Source organism: Aethalodelphis obliquidens, unplaced genomic scaffold, assembly GCF_003676395.1.
Source record: "Aethalodelphis obliquidens isolate GAN/ISIS:26980383/991018 unplaced genomic scaffold, ASM367639v1 scaffold6, whole genome shotgun sequence".
NCBI lineage: Eukaryota > Metazoa > Chordata > Mammalia > Artiodactyla > Delphinidae > Aethalodelphis > Aethalodelphis obliquidens.
In genome coordinates, this window is record NW_020837950.1 from 5,100,973 (window position 1) to 5,123,793 (window position 22,821).

Below are 22,821 nucleotides of genomic sequence, written 5' to 3' on the forward strand. Positions count from 1 at the left end.
GTAGCTGTAGTAACCCTAGGTTTTCTGTTTTCATCATTATTCATTATTATTTGGTAGAAAACTGTCCGTCAGTGAAAAATAAGCATTACCATGTTACTCCTAAAATAAATCAAAGCCTTTCCTGCTTCTCACTGGGCTTGGTTGGCTACTCACAGGAAAGTAAAGATGGAGGTAATAGAGAAGACATGCAACTTGATTGTCTTTGTGCTACTGGTGAAAGCCTTTTAAACAGGTTAAACTCTTTCCAACTTGATGGAATTGAAACAGAAAAAAAAAACTTCAGGGGGAGGAATGGTAAAGGAGGAAGTATTTGTTTAAAAAAGAAAAAAGTACCTTTAAGTTTCAAGCTCCATTATTATTAGCCTATTGTGTAGCATCTTCTTGCCTTCTTCAGTTCACTTTGCTTTTACTGTGAGAAGGGATCCATCCTCCCCAGAGGGAGGAAAGCCACCTTCTGTCGCTTATGGGCAGGTTGCAAGTCTGCTCTGTGTTGGTAATTGTTGGTAATTGTTGGTAATTGTATTACCTTGTAAGTTTTAGATTGACCTTGGTTATAGTTTCTTTGTTTTCCACTGATTCCTACTGTATTCTCCTGATTAAATTTTATCACTTTCCCCCTCTGTCTCACAGAAAAATGGGAGATTAACCCTTCAGAGCTGACCTTTATGAGGGAGCTGGGGAGTGGACTCTTTGGAGTAGTAAGGCTTGGCAAGTGGCGAGCTCAGTACAAAGTAGCCATCAAAGCTATTAGGGAAGGTGCCATGTGTGAGGAAGATTTCATAGAAGAAGCTAAAGTAATGATGTAAGTTTCTACATTTTTTCTGGTTCCCCTTTTTGTATTAAAAAGTGGCCCCTTGCCAGCTAACACCCCTGGTGGTTTCTTTCCCTGCAGTAACTCTGTGTATGCATGACTTCCCTCTCAGGAAACTGACACACCCGAAGTTAGTACAGCTTTATGGTGTATGCACCCAGCAGAAACCCATTTACATCGTTACCGAGTTCATGGAAAGGGGATGCCTTCTGAATTTCCTCCGACAGAGACAAGGCCATTTTAGTAGAGATGTGCTGCTGAGCATGTGTCAAGATGTGTGTGAAGCGATGGAGTACCTGGAGAGAAACAGCTTCATCCACAGAGACCTGGTAATCGCAAACCACCTGCCTTCCCATCGCCAGCCAAATTCCTTTGTAATCTGGGTCAACAAATGAGGAATGACGTGTTCATACCCAAGTTTTGTTCTCAACAATATATCACTGTTACTTTTAAATGTAAATTTAACTTGCCCCATAGTTTTAACAGAAAGATCTTTATTAAATCTAATACATGTAGTATATAATTACATAGGTACCTGCTTATTAAATCATACATAATTACCTAGGTAATATTTCCAGGTTAGTTACCATGCATTACATTTGGTCTTCATAAGAATCCCATGAGATAGCTAATCATAACAGCTTTTCTGACCACCATTGTCTTATAGATAAGAAAATTAGCATCAGAGAAGTGAAATGACATGCATATGGTGATAAATGGGAAGTTAAGGGTTGACTCATCCTTTGACTAAGTCCTAAGCTGTTTTCCATCTCACACACTAGAAGCTGAAATTATAACAGAAATCCTTTCGTTCATTTTCTTCACTGGAAAGAGATGGAGTCGACGTTAACTCCAGAAAATACCAGTAAAAGTAATCTGTTACTGGTTCTAAATTATTGTGCTGGAGACGCTTCTTAATTTTTCCTCTCTCTTACTCTGTCTCCCTCTCTTCTCCACTCATTTATTCTTTCTCTTTTTCTTCTCTGCCTATTCTTCCCAAATGTGTCTATTTTCAGTATGTTGGTAGAACCCTTAGTCCCTTTTAAAGTATACAATACTCTATTATTAACTATAGTCATCATGCTATATCTTAGATCCTCAAAACTTATCTTGTAACTGAAAGTTTGTACCCTTTGACCAACATCTCCATTTCCCCTAACCCCCCAACCCCTGGCAATCACCAGTATAGTCTTCCTTTCTGTGAGTTCCATTTTTTTTCCCCCTTAGATTCCATATATAAGTGATAGCATATAGTATTTGTCTTTCTCTGTCTGGTCTGTTTCACTTAACATAGTGTCCTCCAGGTTCATCCATTTTGTTGCAACTGATGAGATTTCCTTCTTCTTTTTATGGTTGAATAATGTTCCATTCTGTCTGTGTATATATATACACACCACATTGTCTTTATTCATTCACCCATTGATGGACACTTGGGTTGTTTCCATATCTTGGCTATTGTGAATAATGCTGCTATGAGTATGGGAGTGCAGATATTTCTTTAAGGTACTGATTTTGTTTCCTTCAGCTACATACTAGGAAGTGGGACTGCTGGATCATATATATGGTAGTTCTGTTTTTAATTTCTTGAGGACCCTCCATACTGCTTTCCATAGTGGCTATACCAATTTGCATTCCCACCAACAGTATACAAGGGTTCCTCTTTCTCCACCTTTTCTTTTTTGGTTATTTCTGAGATACACATTTTAAAGTAATAACTAGAATTATGACTTATAACATTATACCAGAACATGTAAGATTTTTAGGAATTTCATGTAATGTCGGAAACATTTATATTAACATATTTCCATACAAATAACCCAAAGAAAGTTTAGTATTAGTTGTTTATTTTTTTTAATTTCTGAATTTTATTTTTTTATTCAGCAGGTTCTTATTAGTCATCAATTTTATACACATCAGTGTATACATGTCAATCCCAATCGCCCAATTCAGCATACCACCACCCCGTGGCTTTCCCCCATTGGTGTCCATACGTTTGTTCTCTACATCTGTGTCTCAACTTCTGCCCTGCAAACTGGTTCATCTGTACCATTTTTCTAGGTTCCACATACATGCATTAATATATGATATTTGTTTTTCTCTTTCTGACTTACTTCACTCTGTATGACAGTCTCTAGATCCATCCACGTCTCAACAAATGACTCAATTTCGTTCCTTTTTATGGCTGAGTAATATTCCATTGCATATATGTACTAAACTTCTTTATCCATTCATCTGTCAATGGGGATTTAGGGTGCTTCCATGACCTGGCTATTGTAAATAGTGCTGCAATGAATATTGGGGTGCATGTGTCTTTTTGAATTATGGTTTTCTCTGGGTATATGCCCAGTAGTGGCATTGCTGGGTCATGTGGTAATTCTATTTTTAGTTTTTTAAGGAACCTCCATACTGTTCTCCATAGTGGCTGTATCAATTTACATTCCCACCAACAGTGCAAGAGGGTTCCCTTTTCTCCACACCCTCTCTAGCATTTGTTGTTTGTAGATTTTCTGATGATGCCCATTCTAACTAGTGTGAGGTGATACCTCATTGTAGTTTTGATTTGCATTTCTCTAATAATTAGTGATGTTGAGCAGCTTTTCATGTGCTTCTTGGCCATCTGTATGTCTTCTTTGGAGAAATGTCTATTTAGGTCTTCTGCCCATTTTTGGATTGGGTTGTTTGTTTCTCTAGTATTGAGCTGCATGAGCTGTTTATATATTTTGGAGATTAATCCTTTGTTGATTTGTTTGAAAATATTTTCTCCCATTCTGAGGATTGTCTTTCGTCTTGTTTATGGTTTGCTTTGCTGTGCAAAACCTTTTAAGTTTCATTAGGTCCCATTTGTTTATTTTTGGCTTGATTTCCATTACTCTAGGAGGTGGATCAAAAAAGATCTTGCTGGGATTTATGTCAAAGAGTGTTCTTCCTATGTTTTCCTCGATGAGTTTTATAGTGTCCAGTCTTACATTTAGGTCTCAAATCCATTTTGAGTTTATTTTTGTGTATGGTGTTAGGGAGTGTTCTAATTTCATTCTTTTACATGTAGCTGTCCAGTTTTCCCAGCACCACTTATTGAAGAGACTGTCTTTTCTCCATTGTATATCCTTGCCTCCTCTGTCATAGATTAGTTGACCACAGGTGCGTGGGTTTATCTCTGGGCTTTCTATCCTGTTCCATTGATCTATATTTCTGTTTTTGTGCCAGTACCATATTGTCTTGATTACTGTAGCTTTGTAGTATAGTCTGAAGTCAGGAAGTCTGATTCCCCCAGCTCCGTTGTTTTCCCCTCAAGACTGCTTTGGCTATTAGGGGTCTTTTGTGTCTCCATACAAATCTTAAGATTTTTTGTTCTAGTTCCATAAAAAATGCCATTGGTAATTTGATAGAGATTGCATTGAATCTGTAGATTGCTTTGGGTAGTATAGTCATTTTCACAATATTGATTCTTCCAATCCAAGAACATGGTATATCTCTCTATCTGTTGGTATCATCTTTAATTTCTTTCATCAGTGTCTTATAGTTTTCTGCATACAGGTCTTTTGTTGCAATGGTAAATGGGAGTGTTTCCTTAATTTCTTTTTCAGATTTTTCATCATTAGTGTATAGGAATGCAAGAGATTTCTGTGCATTAATTTTGTATCCTGTGCAACTTTACCAAATTCATCGATTAGCTCTAGTAGTTTTCTGGCGGCATTTTTAGGATTCTCTGTGTATAGTATCATGTCATCTGCAAACAGTGACAGTTTTACTTCTTCTTTTCCAATTTGTATTCCTTTTATTTCTTTTTCTTCTCTGATTGCTGTGGCTAGGACTTCCAAAACTATGTTGAATAATAGAGGTGAGAGTGGACATCCTTGTCTTGTTCCTGATCTTAGAGGAAATGCTTTCAGTTTTTCGCCATTGAGAATGATGTTTGCTCTGGGTTTGTCATATATGGCCTTTATGATGTTGAGATAGGTTCCCTCTATGCCCACTGGAGACTTTTTTTTTTTTTCTGGAGACTTTTTATCATAAGTGGGTGTTGAATTTTGTCAAAAGCTTTTTCTGCATCTATTGAGATGATCATATGGCTTTTATTCTTCAGTTTGTTAATTTGGTGTATCACATGGATTGATTTGCATATATTGAAGAATCCTTGCATCCCTGGGATAAATCCCACTTGATCATGGTGTATGATCCTTTTAATGTGTTGCTGGATTCTGTTTGCCAGTATTTTGTTGAGGATTTTTGCATCTATAGTCATCAGTGATATCGGTCTGTAGTTTTCTTTCTTTGTGACATCCTTGTCTGGTTTTGGTATCTGGGTGATGGTGGCCTCATAGAATGAGTTTGGGAGTGTTCCTTCCTCTGCAATTTTTTGGAAGAGTTTGAGAAGGATGGGTCTTACCTCTTCTCTAAATGTTTGATAGAATTCACCTGTGAAGCCTTCTGGTCCTGGACTTTTGTTTGTTGGAAGATTTTTAATCACAGTTTCAATTTCATTACTTGTGATTGATCTGTTCATATTTTCTATTTCTTCCTGGTTCAGTCTTGGAAGGTTATACCTTTCTAAGAATTTGTCCATTTCTTCCAGGTTGTCCATTTTACTTGTAGTAGTCTCTTAGGATGCTTTGTGTTTCTGCGGTGTCTATTGTAACTTCTCCTTTTTCATTTCTAATTTTATTGATTTGAGTCCTCTCCCTCTTTTTCTTGATGAGTCTGGCTAGTGGTTTATCAATTTCGTTTATCTTCTCAAAGAACCAGGTTTTAGTTTTATTGATCTTTGCTATTGTTTTCTTTGTTTCTGTTTCATTTATTTCTGCTCTCATCTTTATGATTTCTTTCCTTCTGCTAACTTTGGGTTTTGTTTGTTCTTCTTTCTCTAGTTCCTTTAGGTGTAAGGTTAGATTGTTTATTTGAGATTTTTCTTGTTTCTTGAAGTAGGCTTGTATTGCTATAAACTTCCCTCTTAGCACCACTTTTGCTGCATCCCATAGGTTTTGGATCGTCGTGTTTTCATTGTCATTTGTCTCTAGGTATTTTTTGATTTTCTCTTTGATTTCTTCTGTGATCTCTTGGTTATTCAGTAATGTATTGTTTAGCCTCCATGTGTTTGTGCTTTTTACATTTTTTTCCCTGTAATTCATTTCTAATCCTATAGCATTGTGGTCAGAAAAGATGCTTGATATGATTTCAATTTTCTTAAATTTACTGAGGCTTGATTTGTGACCCAAGATGTGACCTATCCTGGAGAGTGTTCCATGTGCACTTGAGAAGAAAGTGTAATCTGCTGTTTTTAGATGGAATGTCCTATAAATATCAATTAAATCTATCTGCTCTGTCGTGTCATTTAAAGCTTCTGTTTGCTTAGTTATTTTCATTCTGGGTGATCTGTCCATTGGTGTAAGTGAGGTGTTAAAGTCCCCCACTATTATTGTGTTACTGTCCATTTCCTCTTTTATAGCTGTTAGCAGTTGCCTTATGTATTGAGTTGCTTCTACATTGGGTGCATATATATTTATATAATTGTTATAGCTTCTTGGATTGATCCCTTGATCATTATGTAGTGTCCTTCCTTGTCTCTTGTAACATTCTTTCTTTTAGAGTCTATTATATCTGATATGAGGATTGCTACTCCAGCTTTCTTTTGATTTCCATTTGCACAGAATATCTTTTTCCATCCCCTCACTTTCAGTCTGTATGTGTCTCTAGGTCTGATGTGGGTCTCTTGTAGACAGCATATATATGGGTCTTGTTTTTGTATCCATTCAGCAAGCCTGTGTCTTTTGGTTGTAGCATTTATTCCATTCACATTTAAGGTGATTATCGATATGTATATTCCTGTGATCATTTTCTTAATTGTTTTGGGTTTGTTTTTGTAAGTCCTTTTCTTCTGTTGTGTTTCCCACTTAGAGAAGTTCCTTTAGCATTTGTTGTAGAGCTGGTTTGGTGGGGCTGAATTCTCTCAGCTTTTGCTTGTGTGTAACGCTTTTGATTTCTCCATTGAATCTGAATGAGATCCTTGCCGGGTAGAGTAATCTTGGTTGTAGGTTCTTCCCTTTCATCACTTTAACTATATCATGTCACTCCCTTCTGGCTTGTAGAGTTTCTGCTGAGAAATCAGCTGTTAACCTTATGGGAGTTCCCTTGTATATTATTTGTCATTTTTCCCTTGCTGCTTTCAATAATTTTTCTTTGTTTTTAATTTTGTCAATTTGATTACTGTGTGTCTAGGCGTGTTTCTCCTTGGATTTATCCTGTATGGGGCTCTCTGTGCTTCCTGGACTTGGGTGGCTGTTTCCTTTCCCACGTTATGGAAGTTTTCAACTATAATCTCTTCAGATATTTTCTCGGGTCCTTTCTCTCTCTCTTCTCCTTCTGGGACCCCTATAATGCAAATGTTGTTGCATTTAATGTTGTCGCAGAGGTCTCTTAGGCTGTCTTCATTTCTTTTCATTCTTTTTTCTTTATTCTGTTCTGCGGCAGTGAATGCCACCATTCTGTCTTCCAGGTCACTTATCCATTCTTCTGCCTCAGTTATTCTGCTGTTGATCCCTTCTAGTGTAGTTTTCATTTCATTTATTGTATTGTTCATCTCTGTTTGTTTGTTCTTTAATTCTTCTAGGTCTTTGTTAAACATTTCTTGCATCTTCTCGATCTTTGCCTCCATTCTTTTTTCGAGGTCCTGGATCATCTTCACTATCATTATTTTGAATTCTTTTTCTGGAAGGTTGCCTATCTCCACTTCATTTAGTTGTTTTTCTGGGGTTTTATCTTGTTCCTTCATCTTGTACATAGCCCTCTGCCTTTTCATCTTGTCTATCTTTCTGTGAATGTGGTTTTTGTTCCACAGGCTGCAGGATTGTAGTTATTCTTGCTTCTGCTCTCTGCCTTTTCTTTTTTGCCAGCTGTTGTCATCTCGTGTTTTTGTTGATAGTCGTTCTGAGAAGTGAGAGGTGATATCTCATTGTGGTTTTTATTTGCATTTCCCTGATGATTAGTGGTGTTGAGCCCCTTTTCACGTACCTATTGGCCATTTGTGTGTCTTCTTTTTTTTTTTGGCCCTGCCACACGGCTTGCGGGATCTTAGTTCCCCAACCAGGATTGAACCCCTGCCCCCTGCAGTGGAAGTGTGGAGTCCTAACCACTGGACTGCCAGGTAATTCCCTTGTGTGTCTTTTTTGATCAAGTGTGTATTCAATCCTCTGCTCATTTTTCAATCGAATATTTGCTTTTTTGCTGTTGAGTTGAATGAGTTCCTTATATATTTTAGATATTAACCCTTTATCAGATATATGTTTTACAAATATTTTTTTTCCCATTCTATAGTTAGCCTTTTCATTTTGTTGATTGTTTCCTTTGCTGTGAAAAAACTTTTTACTTTGTTATAGCCCTAGTTATTTATTTTTGCTTTTTTTGCCCGTGTTTTGTTGTCAGATCCAAAAAATCATTGCCAAGACCATGTCAAAGAGTTTTTCCCCTATGTTTTCTTCTAGGAGTTGTATAGTTTCAGGTGTTACATTTAAGTCTTTAATCTATTTCAAGTTAATTTTTTGCATGGTGTAAGAGTAGGGTCCAATTTCATTATTTTACATATGGATTTTTGAATTTGCCAGCACCATTTATGGAAGAGATTATCCCTTCCCTTTGTGTGTTCTTGGTGCCCATGTTAAAGATTAGTTGACCATATATACATGGGTTTATTTCTGGATTCTCTGTTCTGTTCCATTGGTCTATGTCTCTGTTTCTGTGCCAGTACCATACAGTTTTGATTACTATATTTCTGTAATCTAGTTCAAAATCAGGAAGTGTGATGCCTCCAGCTTTATTCATTTTCAAGATTGTTTTGGCTATTCAAGGTCTTTTTAGTTTTGTATGAAATTTAGATTGTTTTTTATATTTCTCTGAAAAATGCAGTGGAATTTTGTTACGGTTGCGTTAAATGTGTAGATCCTTTTGGGTAGTATGGACATTTTAGCAATATTAATTCTTCCACTCTGTGAACACAGGATATCTTGCTGTTTATTTGTGTCTTCTTCAGTTTCTTTCATCAGTGTCTTATAGTTTTAAGTGTACAGGTCTTTCACCTCCTTGGTGAAATTTATGCCTACATATGTTAATGTTCTTGATGCTATTGAAATTCACTTGCTTTCTTAATTTCTCTCAGTTCATTGTTAGTGTATAGAAACAAAACTGATTTTTCTATGTTTATTTTGTATCCTTCAATATTACTGAGTTCCTTTATTACTTCTAACAGTTTTTTAGTGGAGTCTTTAGAGTTTTACATATATAAGATCATGTCATCTGCAAACAGAGACAATCTTACTTTTCTGTTCCAATTTGGATGCCTTTATTTCTTTTTCTCATCTAGTTGCTCTGGCTAGGACTTTCAGTACTATGTTCAATAGAAGTGACAAGAGTGGGCATCTTTGTCTTGTTCCTGACCTTGGAGGAAAACCTTTTAGCTTTTCACCATTGAGTATGTTGTTAGCTGTGGGCTTGTAATATATGACTTGTATTATGTTGAGGTACATTCCTTCTATACCTAACTTGTTGAGAGTTTTTAATCATGAAATGAAAGGATTTTGAATTTTGTCAAATGCTTTTTCTGGATCTGTTGAGATGATCATGTGATTTTTATCCTTCCTTCTGTTAGTGTGGTGTATCATGTTTTTGATTTGCATATGTCAAACCATCCTTGTATCCCAGGGGTAAATACCACTGGATCATGGTGTATGATCCTTTTTTTTTTTTTTTTTTTTTTTTTGTGGTATGTGGGCCTCTCACTGTTGTGGCCTCTCCCCTTGCGGAGCACAGGCTCCGGACGCGCAGGCTCAGCAGCCATGGCTCATGGGCCCAGCCGCTCCGCGGCATGTGGAATCTTCCCAGACCGGGGCATGAACCCGTGTCCCCTGCATCGGCAGGTGGACTCTCAACCACTGCGCCACCAGGGAAGCCTGTATGATCCTTTTAATGTGCTGTTGAATTCTGTTTGCTAATATTTTGTTGAGGATTTTTTCATCTATGTTCATCAGGCATATTGGCCTATATTTTTATTTTCTTGTTGTGTCCTTATCTTGCTTTGGAGTTAGGGTAACATTGACCTTAAAAAATGAGATTGGAAGTGAACCTTTTAAAATTTTTTGGAAGAGTTTGAGAACTTAGGATTGGTGTTAATTCTTCTTTAAATATTTGGTAGAATTCACCAGTGAAGCCATCCAGTCCTGGGCTTTTCTTTCACAAAACTTTTAAAGATCACATTTTATGATTGGGGCAAAGGACTTTGCAAAATAGAAGATGATGTGATATGTGTAACATTAGTTATTATTATGCTCAGTGATGATAAAGAACATCTCTTTGTCATATTGAAACTTGTGAATTGAGCACCTTCCTCTTTTTTGACTTTTAAAACTGATGGAAATCTGTTGTCTACGTGGTTATGACAGGTTACAGCTCTCTACACATACCTCACTGTGGTGAAGGCAATTTTGATATGTCTGTGCCTATGATACTGACATCATTAGGGTAGGTTTTTGTCATCCCTTAAGGGAAGATTTTGATGCTTCTGTCTCCTGGGTGAAGAATCCTGGTGACTATCAAGTAAAGGCATGATAAGGTATCTTTATAGGAAGACGGAGATAATCCAGGGAACGGGTATTAACTCATACTTTAAAAGAGACTCTTAAAACGCATTCAACAGGAAATAACCTCGTGTAAATGGAATTTGCGTTGTACAGAGAATAAAATTCTGAAGCATAAGGAAGAAAAATACATTCTTAGTCTATGGGTTATAGCATGTGAAAAGATTGTCATCATGTCTTCCTTCTGAGAAATACTATGTCTTTTTCCAAACTATTTTCTTGAACCTTGTAACCTTAAAGAATGGGGAAGAAAGTATAAGTAATCTAGAATTGTGTTTGTCATAAATGACAAAGCAAACTATGTTACATATGGCTGTTCTTTTGACTCTCTGGGTTAGAGAAGACCAATCATTGAGCAAAGCCACTGGGTAAAAGATTGTTCACCCATCACTCTGATGCTTGTGTGTTATAAAGCTTGCCTAGTAAGAATCTGAATTAAGGACTTTAAGAGATGTTGTCACTATCAATAAGAAAGTCAGATAGTTTAATAAGAATAGAAATGGGTGGGCAAGAAGCTGATTGACCCTCCTCTTAGTCCTCATATACATATGACAGTTGGCAAAGATTATGTAATAATGCCTTTTTTCACATGAGACTTTTGACCTGTCTTTCTATCCATTCTTTCATATAAATGTTGAAGACGTTTCCATAGGGGTAAAAAAAAAATTTATAAGAGACACCACCTCTGCCAATGTTGACTGGGTTACACTAAATTTAATATAAACAGAACTTATATTTTTCTACTTTTATTGTGGAACTTTGCAACTAATATACCTTTATAATGTTGTTTTCCAGGCTGCCAGAAATTGTCTAGTAAATGAGGCAGGAATTGTGAAAGTTTCTGATTTTGGAATGGCTAGGTAAGGCTGAGTATATGTGAACATTTTCTATACATTTTGGATTAAATTAATGTAAGACTGTGGCCTTTCCCTTGAAAGTACTTGACTTTTCCTTTGCAGTTTGTGTCAGCTTCTTCCTCTGATGCCTGTTTAAGAGCTATTTTGAAACATCTTTTGTTCCTTTAACAAAACATTAGAAGTACCCATCATTTTTTTTTAAGTCCCCATCATTTTTGTACAGATTGATTTTTCTGCTTCTTATTGTTTTTTTGTATAAGGTTAGAAAATAGATTATCTATATGTTGAAAGATTTCTCTGCTGAATTTGTCTTTTTACTGTTAGCTTTGGCTTTTTCTCAGGTAAACTGTTGAGAAGTTATGATTACTTAATACTTCATTATGTGGCTTTAGTTGATATTCACATTAGCTTATAGAATTGATAAGCATGGAAATAATCTGCATTGATAAAGCAAAAAGGAAACCCTATTAGATGTCCTGAGATAAAATAAATATATTAAAATAACACAGTATACATTGTGTTAATTATTGTTAATCATTCTCTCCACTAGGTGGTAGTATAGCCCGTTAAATACACTACTTTCTTTTCTCCCTGGTGTGGATTAAATTTCTAGAATCTTTTGTTTTGATAGAAATGTGTTTGGGGTAAGTTTTTAGAATACGCAAATCTGTAATGTTTTTATTCTCTTAATTTTTGTAATCTTAATAGGGTGTTAGAAAAGTCCTTTAAAGAGTATTTCATTTGTCCTTTCTTTCCCTCCTTCCTTCATCCATTCATTTATCTGTACACCCATCCATACAAAATTAGGTGCCTGCTCTGTGCCAGGCACAACAGTAGAGATTGAACCCTAGCAGAGGATGACATTATCCATGTGAGTCCCTGCCCACGTGCAGCTTAAATTCAGGAGGAGAGAGAAACATAAGACCCTAGAACCACTAAGAGGGGAGAGCACAGAGTGAGGTGACAGAGCAGGGGTCCGCCAACCTCGGCTTCTGGACCACATCTGACCCAACACTTACGTTTGTATGGCCCGTGAGCCAACCACGGTGTTCACATTGTTTAATGGTTGGGGAAAAAAAAAAAACTTTAAAAATATTATGACATGTGAAAATTATCTGAAAGTCAAAAGCCAGTGTCCATAAATGAAGTGTTAATAGGACATAGACTCATTCACAGATGTGTTGTCTGGCTGCTTTCACTCTACAAAGGCCTGCAAAATCTAAAACACTCATTGTCTGGCCTTTTACAGAAAAAGTTTGCCGACCCCTGTGATAGCGATAACTTGGGGTTGGTGGGGCGGGCGGGTACTGAGTGATGGCGCGGGGCAGGGGTGACGGTAGCGACTTCAAATCTGGTGCCTCTCGAAGGCCTCTTTGAGACCAGGATATCTGAAAAGAGACCCAAAAGGCAGGAAGTAGTCAATTAGGTGAAAGTCTGAGGATAAAATATTCCAGGTGGCAGAACACCGAGTCCAAAAGCTTGAAATTTGGGATGAGCTTGGCCTGCTCAAGAATCAAAAGGGGGTCAGGGTGGTCAGCCCGTGGCCAGCATGAGGGCGGTTATAAAGGCAGGCCAGGCCTCCGTCCTGAGAAACTCGGGCCGAGGGAGGTTAGAAAGCCATTACTGTCCGAAATGGGACCAGAACTGCTGGCTGTCGGGGCAGTAAGGACCCAGTGCTCTTTGTTTGTTTTCTGTGGAGATATTCTGTATCTAACAGGCAGGCCTCCAATTTCAGGTTTGATTTTCATATGTTTGGCTTTCAAGAAACCTGTGCTTTTGCATCAGCTCCTTTGAAACACTCATTCTACACTCAGTTCAGTTCAGACTCAGTTCAGACTCCCCTGACTGACAAACGCCCATGGTGGCACTGTCACCATCTTTGTCTGTACAGCGAAGGAAGTTTGTGCAATCATTTGAATATTTTCCCGTGGAGCTTGCAGAAATTAACCTGGTATGTTCCTATAATCCATGAACACCTTCCTCTTGTAAATACATACTGAACACATTACAGAAAGGGCTGAAGAACCCGTATTTAGCACCCCAATTAAGATCCTCCCCAGGGGTAACCAGTGTTACCAGTTTGTGTGTGTCCTTCCAGAAGGACCTAAGTATGCTCCCATAGAGAAACTGCATAGTGTTGTTCTGAGTGTGTGTGTGTAGAGGATGAACGTCATGGTATATACATATATACACCACCATGTGCGTACATCATTTTGCATTTTGCCCTTTTTATTTGCTATAGTTTTAAGTTGTGCTCTGTGGAATCACGGGGGCAAAAGCACATGTGCTCCAAGCGCTTTGCACCACTTCCTTTAGAGCAGCTCTGCTTTAGATGTTTTACATGTGGGGCCTTCGGGTAAACTTTTTGTTTAAAGAACAGAACTGCTTCTTAAAAAGAAAGTTTGCAAACTCTTTTCTTGTATGCTGCCTCCAATGCCTTATAAAAAAGAAAAACAGAAAAGTGAAAGCGCAGTTAGAATGTTACAGGGCACGCATCTCAAGCACTTAGAGGAAGAGGGCAATTGCAGAGGCGTGGCTGCAGAGGCAAACAGCCAGCTTCAACCGGATGCCTGTTGGACTTCAGTCAACTGTGCTTTTGATTTTAAGGGGGAAAGAAAATTAAAGAACATGTACAAAATACAGACCGTAACTCAGTGTCTTCCTCTAGGTATGTTCTGGACGATCAGTACACGAGTTCTTCCGGTGCTAAATTTCCCGTGAAGTGGTGTCCACCTGAGGTGTTTAATTACAGCCGCTTTAGCAGCAAATCAGATGTCTGGTCATTTGGTAAGAGTCACGCTCCACTTCCCCTCAACTCTGCCCTGAAGAGGCACTGGGTGCATCGTTTGGCAATCCTTCTCCTCTTCCAGGTGTCTTAATGTGGGAAATATTCACTGAAGGCAGAATGCCCTTTGAGAAAAACACCAACTATGAAGTGGTAACCATGGTTACTCACGGCCACCGACTCCATCAGCCGAAGTTGGCGTCCAGATATGTATACGAGGTGATGCTGAGGTGCTGGCAGGAGGTATAACATTTTTCGGGTGCTTTTTTCTTCAATCTCTAAAGCATTCAGGGATCCGGGCTTGGTAGATTCAAACTGTGTGGTCTTTATAGCCTAGTGAATGAGTGCATGTTTTATATGATTTCAAACTCCTAAGTAGGAAGCCGGTCTTCTCAACTCAGTCTGAATAATGGGAAGAAGATGTGAAGAAGTGGAAAACACTAATAATTAAGATAGTAAATTCAGGCTGCCGCTCCCTTCCCAAGTGGGGCTCCCGCCATAGTCGCCTGAGCTGGGGGCTCTGGGGATAAGCCCAGAGAAGTAGCTCTTCTTTCAGTGGATCTCTAGTGTTGTCGAAATATTACTCTTTCACCAGAGAAGTTTTTTTTCTCCAAGCCTCAGCTTCCTCAGGTCATTTACTCTCAGTCTTCGGAAGTTTTCCTTCGCCCCATGTTAAAATGTCACCTCATAGAAGAGATTAGACACCAAAATGACTTTTGAAAGATAACAGTAACATTAGCTCAGAGGTATGATGTGCTAGGCACTGTGCTAAGTGCTTTCAATTTAGTTCTCGAAATAACCCTTCAAAGTGTGCATACTTTTACTATGACCACTCTGTGGATGAGGATATCACGTTGTCGCTTGCCTAAGGCCACTTAACTACAGAGAAGCAGAGTCCTGTCTGACTCCAAAGCCCATGCCCTGGTCACTTGCTCTCATGCCTCCCAAGAGCACTGATTGGGATGGACAGAGGCCTTCTGGCCAAGAAGTGGCGCTAAGGGGAGTGCGGACAATGTGAGCAAAGGTAGGGTGGTGGTAGTGAACTTGGTGTGTGTATACAAGGGTAGAGATTGTTCTCATTGAGCATAGGGCCCATGGGAGGGTTTTTGTGGGAAATAAAACTGGGCAGCAAGGGCCTGTGGGAGGGGCAGGTTATAGAGGGCCCTGTGAGTTAGCAGGACTTGATTTTGCAGGCAGTTAGGATCTCTGTTAGGTTCTTGAATGGGATGCCAAAGCCATGTGGCAGAAAGGTTAGTGTAGCAGCAGCACGTGCAGGATCGATGAGACCTGTCTGGAGATGCATGTGTGTTCCGGCCCCGAAGCAAGGAGTCCCTTACTCTGGTATGCATTGCTATCTGAGTTGGAGCGGTGAAAAATCATTCTGGGGATGGATTCTGGAACCCACAGCTTCTACTTGATTTTGAATTGTAGAAACCAGAGGGAAGGCCTTCCTTTGAAGATTTGCTGCGCACGATAGATGAACTAGTCGAATGTACAGAAACTTTTGGAAGATGAGTGCTGTGACCGGATGATGCGATGGCTTCCAGATTCCAAAGCACGAGGAAGAAATGGCACTTTGTGGCAAACTTTTAATTCATTTAGCACTTGGACGTGTAGATTGTTTTACTTATAAAGGGGAAACACCTAAAACATTTGCTTCTCCACCAGCCGTAGCTCTGTGACCGAATCTTCTGGATTATGGAAATGCTGCCTTAGACACGATGGTTAAAAGCACCCGCTTTTATTCATTCCACAAGTACTGGAGTGCCCACTATGTGCCAGGCACTGTGCCCAGGCCCCAGGGTCTGCCCATTTTAGGGGTGCATGTGGGGTCACGTTAGCCGGTGCCGGTGGAAGGCCAGGGTAATTGGGAGGGGGAAGGGTATCCGAGCCACATTGCAGCCACCCCTCTCTTCTCTGTGACTTCTGCAGAAATCTGGGCTGGGGCATTGTCTAGAATATGGGTTCCAGATGGATCAGGAACCCACCTTGGCTAAGTACCCATCGTTTGTTTTGAAACATCTGTTTTCAAGACCGCCATTAGTATTACATTAGAACATATTTGTATGCTGTACATATTGTAAATATATACAATATATAAAGTTATATATTTATAAGAAACATGAGTCGTCTCTTTTGTAATTTGATTTTTATTGGGGTATAGTTGATTTTATGAGTTGTCTTTTAATTGAAATGTTTAATTCTGTAATATATGAGCCAACCCTCTTAGGACTAGGGATTTTACCTTACAGCTGTCAGTTCCTTTTCCCCTGAGGATCTAACATTCCCTACTGAAGAGAAAAATGTCTGGACCCTTCTATCGCTAATGCCCCCTCCTCACTTGGGTAGCCATGTTTGAGGTGCCTATCCAGCTTAAGCCCCCAGCAGGGGCTGTGTTTGGGCTAAGTGGACCTGCCCACGGTATCCACAGCTAATTGGAGTTGGATGGAAAATTGAGCCTAGGGGCAATCCATCAGTTCCTGTGTCTTAAGAATCTGTCCCTGGACATAAATGTGAAAGTGAGCTCTGGAGCAGAAGGAACAGATGATGTTCACCACAAAGGCTGTGTCCCAACTGCACGCAAGACCCAGGAGCAGGCCGAGTTCTGGCAGAATTCAGGAAGCAGCCAGGAAAAATGGAGAGCGTGGCATCTGAGCTCTCTCCCAGATGGGCTTCAGGAGGCCAGGCTGGACTTGGGTTCCTGCATCAGAGAGATTGTCTGTTACAGCTTCATAGTAGACCCTGCAATTGAGTTTACTTGAGTGGGTTTCTGACCCTTATAATTTCTGACCAGGACACCATCTGAGTTAGAGCCTCATTTACTCATGAGCCCAGGGTAAAGAACGACAGTCTCCATCATGATGAAAGCAAGGCCATGTGTTGCCCCACACTGTATTGTTGGTTTTGTGGGCATTGAAAGCCCAGCAAGGCACAGGGCCTTTCTTCAGGAGTTCGTCTGCTCTGGGGGGCCGTGGTCTCCCCCCACGCTGTGGAGCATTGTGTGAACACTCTTTACGTAGCGTTCACATAAGTAGTTCTTACGTGAAGAAGCTACTTAATGCCCAGCGACGAGTTGTCTCAGTCAACAGCATCCCACAGGACATTCTCCAGGAACAGCTGACGAGGTTCAACCACAGTGTTGCCAAGGAAACAGCTCACAGGTGGGCCATGCTGGGTTCAGGAGTTTACCCCCCTGGCTTCCCAAGCAAGTGATGGGCCAGAGGTTGTGCCCATGGCCTCAGAATAACACAAATACTATTCTCTGGCTGCCTGTTTCCTCCAGGACTCCCTGTAGACCTTGGGACATGAAAAAGGCATCTCTGTGGTTTGTGTTTGAAGCACTAAGAAGCCTTATCCATTCACGTGGGGCCCAAAGGAACCTGTGTACGGCCGGACTCAGGATCCCAGAGGATTTATTATGGCTCTTGCTTCCAAGAATGAGCTGAGGCCTCTACATTTGATTTTCTTTAAGCTACATACTCAAGGCCCACTTCCTCTACCATCTTCAAGTCTCATTAACAAGGGAGTGGCTTCTTTTGTCACATGCCAGGTCGTTGGGACCCGGATAGCATGTCCTCTGCGTGTGACTTCTCATTTCCCTGTGTTTCCACTAAGGATCTAGAGGCAAGAGCAGGCAGTCGAGGTGAATGACCCATCTACCCTCTTCTGTTGATTGCACTGGCTTGAATATTATAGCAGTGGTACTAGAACCATTTAACTCACTAAGTGCTTTAATGGTTAAAAAAATTATTATACATGGCTGCGTTTATGGAAAATCAAGACCTTTTAAGGAACACAGGCTGTGGCTGGCTACTCTGAGTAGCACCTTCATATGACCATGGAGAATCATCTTTCCATTCTGGTCAGTTCATCCCCTGAAGGCTGTCTTCTATCCTTCCCTGTCCCCCTTATAATGGAAAAAAATAAAATATTTATCCTAAGTCTTGTCACAGTCTGTTTGCCACCTTCCTTCTCATCTTCCTATTTACCTGTACCCCCATCACAAAAATATACACACCTGTTAACTGAATTGTAGCTCATTCAAGAGGTTGGCTGTATGCGCGCCGTGCCCTACTGTCATTGTCATACCTTCCTCCTCCCTCCTTCCTTCGTCTCTCACCTGGAGTCCTCTCGTCCCTCCCAGCCCCATCCCATACTTCCCTTTTGACCTTGAGGAACTGTGTTTAGAGCGCTAGGTCGCTTTGAAGAGAGAGGAGAAAGTATAGCCCTTAACCTAATAGTTATGTATATTTTTGATGGGAAAACAAGATTTGGCAACATTTGGGAATATTTTCTTCAAAAATCTTTAAATATTTCACTAGAACTTAAAAAAAAGTTTTTATATAAAACCATAGCTACGGCTAAAGGAGAAGTAAAAATAGAAGAATCCACCCAGAATGGGTAAAGAGATCTTAATCTAGAAAGCAGGGAATAGGAAGGGCAACGTGAATCTGCTGTGTCTCCAGTGCAGTGGTTCCCTTTGGTTTTAGTTACTTTTTGGTTATTTTTCCGTGGGATGATGTGCAACTCCTAAGTGCGTTTTTATGGTTGATGTTGTTGTGTTTGTAGTTCTCGACCATGCCCCAGTCACCTGGGGATGGGTTAGTTTTTTCCCTCCTGCCCCGCAAAATAAACTTTCCTCGTACGGTGCCTAAAGTGTTAGTACTGAGTAGGAGGACAGAATATTCTAGACGTGGTACTTCACAACTTACAGTCTAATTCTGTTTCTACCACTAAGGGTGTCCCTTATCCTATCTGTGCCTCCAATTCTTTCTCTGTCCAGAGAGAGCAATTTGAATTCATGCCCTTTTTAAGGTCCCTTTTACCCAAATCTTGTGATTTCTTGAAAATGGTGTTTTCTGGACTCACCCACACACTCGGGAATGAAGAACTGATAGCAGCTACCCTCAGAGATCTGGATGTAGATTATGAAGCTTGCTCTTATATAGGCCATCGGGTTGTCATTCACACACTTCTCTGAGGTTTTTAGAACAGGAAAATAGGTGGGGTTAACTTTGCCTGTGAGAAACGTCTTGGGCGAGCTATGATTTCAGTTAAAAGATGTGTTTTTGTGACAGGAGCATCGCTGAAGACCTGAAGGCTGTTTTGTTTGCTCCCCGCACAAGTGCAGCCATGATTCTTTCCACCTGTAAGTAAGATGGCTTTGTCCTTTATCTTCAGGGCTTGTTCTGGGCATGGTGGTTAGTCTTGAACGCCAGAAATTGTGAAGTGTGGAAGATAATTTCCCCAGATGTTGTGACAGGCTTTTGTTTGTTATTTAAATACCCATGGTGGTGATGTAATTTTAGAAAAATGTTCGGCATTAAGCACACAAAAGAAAACAAAATAGTGTCCTTAAGTCTACCTGTGTGTGTAGAAATGCAATCCGTTTGAACAGTGTTTGTATTTAGAATATTTAGTGTAAAGAACTGAGAGCAAAAGTCTAGGAGACCAAGTTCCACTTGAGGATTTGCTGCAACACTAGTGGGTCACCTTTGGTAAGTTCTTTAGATTAGGTCCCCGTCTGTACCATGGGCACTCTCGTTTTGCCTGCCTCCCAACAGGCACTAGAGAGAAGCAATCGATTAAAATGACAGGCTCTTCATGAACTTAATTTTGGAGTTGCTTTGGAAGACTGTTCAGTCCCATGTACAAGTTTTGGAAATGCTCCTTGATTTACCTCGAAGACTCGGAGAGCCTTATCATGCAAATAATTAAAAATCTGGAAGAAAAAGACTGATTTTAATCCTGGATGACTATGGAAACAAGCTTCAACGAAGCTCAGTCACCTCAGAATAAAGCAGTCAAGCCTGCTGACAACAGGTTTTGCACTTCTGAGTTTTAAGTGGCATTAGGAAAATTTTTTTGCCATTTTTAAATGTCATGTGTTTAAACAAAATCACCTCATTAGGACCCCACACTTGTGGGTAGGATTCGTAAAAAATAAACCAGGCTACTCCACTTGTACCTACCTGAATTATAACTTACAGTCTGGGTCCACACATAGATCAAGACGGGGTGCCCATTAGCAGAAACACAGGCCAAGCAGAGCAAAGCAGAAAGAGCTAAGAAGCAGTAACCCATGTCCCCACTTCCCCCAATGGCAGGACAAAGGTGAGCAGTGACTTAGTAAGAACCTTTTCATTAAAAGCCATGTGGGCATCTGTTCTTCGTTTCTCCTGAGGTCAGAACTCGAGAGAAGGCTGTAAATGATAACAGGAAGGATTCAGTTATATATAAAATAAACAGTGAGGGTTGAGACAAGGATTAGATTGCCCAAAGGCTTGAATAAGAGACCACCTATTAGTGGGGATATTTTGAGGATCATTCTATCTGGCCTGGGAGGGCATGGGTTTGATGAACTATCACTGTCCTTTCCAGCTTCTGATAATTTGATTCAACGGTAAGACTCACCCGTTTATTTCTTCCACAGATTGCACTTAGATGTGGCTCCGTTTTCTTTCTTTCTTTTTAAATTAATTAATTAATTTATTTTTTATTTTTGGCTGCGTTTGGGTCTTTGTTGTTGCACACGGGCTTTCTCTAGTTGCAGTGAGCGGGGGCTACTCTTCATTGCGGTGCATGGGCTTCTCATTGCGTTGGCTTCTCTTGTTGCGGAGCACGGGCTCTAGGCGTGCAGGCTTCAGTAGTTGTGGCTCACAGGCTGTAGAGCACAGGCTCAGTAGTTGTGGTGCACAGGCTTAGTTGCTCCACGGCATGTGGGATCTTCCCGGACCAGGGCTCGAACCCATGTCCCTTGCATTGGCAGGCAGATTCTTAACCACTGCGCCACCAGGGAAGCCGTGGCTCCATTTTCTTCTGGGTAAAACAATGAGTGTTTACTGTTGACCAGAGAAAGCTAAGAGGTGCCCCAGGGTGTGTTACTACTAATCAAAAAAATGTTTATAGGTGTTTTTTGGGCCAGAGTCATTGGGGAAATACATTGGTTGTTTTAAGGGCTGTCATAGAAGTCTGGCCTCATAGGCTGCTGTAGGGCAGGAGGAGATCCTTGTGGAAGGTGTGATATTGATCTTAATGACTGGTGGGCAGAGCCTGGGAGTGGTATCAGGGCACTGCTCCTGTGAGGGTCAGTTTGTGAAACACAGTTGGTCGTTTCTCCCAACTAACCCCTGCTCTGAGGACAGACCCAGCCCAGGAGAATCGTTTAGGGGACGGGGACCAGGGAGATGTGCTGGGGGTTCGAAAAGCTAACCACCTCCCTTCCCTCCATCTCATCATCACCTAATTTCTCTGTCTTTTCTTCCCAATTTATAAAGTAGAAGGAAAAATAATAATTGGGTGGTTCTTAAGTGTTGGTGTGCCTGAAGTGTGCTTTAGGATACTGTTAAAATGCAGTTTTCTGGACGCATAATTTGATCTGGAGGGTGAGGTAAGGACCCCTTGGTCACTCTGCTTTTCTTGGGTCTCCGCTTTCAAAGCCCTCCCTTATTCCTCGTTGTGTTTGAGTCCCACGCCAACCCCTTTAAGTTAGTATCTTCTGTTATTTCTTTTACAATTAATACAGAGATAACGAGGGTGGTTGCACAGGCATCTCTAAGGTGGCCCCAGTGATGTCCCCCCTCCAGCTGTTCACACGATCCTTCTCCTTGGGGAAAGATGGAGTATGGTAACAGGGGTGGATGGCGTGTTACTGGGAGGTTAGGTTACGGCAGACGGTGGCTTCTTAGTGCTCTTGGGCTCCCTGTCTCTTGGGTGACCTGCTGCCATGCTGTGAGCATTCTCAGGCAGCCTGTGGAGAATCCCCATCACCAGGAGCCGTGCCACCAAGGCCAGCGACAGCCATGTGACTGAACTGGAATGTAGATTCTCCAGCAAATCCCAGCTCCCCTTTACTACAATTTCATGAGCTTCGTGAACTTCTCAATTTGATTCAGAGGCGCCCAGTTAAGCAGTGCCTGGACCCCAGACCCACAGAAACTGTGAGATAGTAAACAGTTTCTGCCTCTAGGTTTGGAGCTAATTTGTTTCCAACAATAGATACCTAGTTCAGTGGCAAAGGCTAGGAGAGCCATGGACCAAAAAAAGACTTGGCCACTTTTAGTGCCACTTTGCCTCAGGCTGGAGTTGGTCCCCTTTCTCAAAAATAGGTTCAGTGTTAATATGGACACTAGTATATGTGTCTTTCCTTTTGTTTCTAAACCACTTCACTTCTATCCTCCTGCAACTGCCTGAAACCTGTAGCAATAATGCTAACAGCAGTCACCATCTGGAACTACGTCTGTGAGGTTTCCACGCCTTCTTGTGTGTGACCGGCAGATGCCCTTTCTGTGTAGTGAAGCCCACTGGCTGGCATCTGTCCCCTTCCTGCCCTCGGGGGGCGGGGTGCTGCCCAGTGCTGGCTGCCAGCGGGTCTGGTGGCCAAGCACCTACATCCCAAGCTGGCCAGGTGTCTTGGTTGTGATGTCTGTGAGCTGCTCATGAACTTGGAGCTCACGGGCCACAGTCTCCTAGGAAACACTGCTCTGAGACCAGGGGATGGAGGAGATGTGGGCAAGATGCCTGCAAAGTCCGCCTCACGCCAGCTCAGGACTGGGAAAGAATAAAATTCCTGTGTGGAACAAACAAGGGCTTCTGGTGCTGGAATGTTTGGCGCCTGGGGCTTTGCTGGCTGAAGCTGTGAAGAGAGGAGCGATCAGTCTTCAGGGAGACTCTGCCTTTCCCTTCAGCATCTTTGCCCCTGGGACCCTGTCTCCCCTAGTGCCCAGCGCCCCATGCAGCTCCCCAGGC

The 22,821-nt window shown here is 41.0% G+C and overlaps 1 protein-coding gene across 10 annotated transcripts in view; it reads left to right on the top strand.

Annotated features, from left to right (window-relative positions):
* Positions 1 to 19,226, top strand: part of TEC (tec protein tyrosine kinase) — a 144,829-nt gene extending 125,603 nt beyond the window's left edge. For 7 of the 10 annotated variants that reach the window (XM_027103024.1, XM_027103017.1, XM_027103021.1 and 4 more), the window contains 6 exons: positions 631 to 802; positions 924 to 1,140; positions 11,227 to 11,291; positions 13,957 to 14,075; positions 14,159 to 14,316; positions 15,505 to 16,194. In XM_027103024.1, coding sequence (XP_026958825.1) covers positions 631 to 802; positions 924 to 1,140; positions 11,227 to 11,291; positions 13,957 to 14,075; positions 14,159 to 14,316; positions 15,505 to 15,588 — 815 coding nt within the window. In that variant the 3' untranslated portion in view covers positions 15,589 to 16,194. Of the gene's footprint in view, positions 1 to 630; positions 803 to 923; positions 1,141 to 7,880; positions 7,929 to 11,226; positions 11,292 to 13,956; positions 14,076 to 14,158; positions 14,317 to 15,504; positions 16,195 to 19,151 lie in introns of those variants that run through there. The other 3 variants (XM_027103019.1, XR_003432130.1, XM_027103026.1) reach the window with 3 other exon arrangements.
* Positions 19,227 to 22,821: the final 3,595 nt, after the last annotated feature.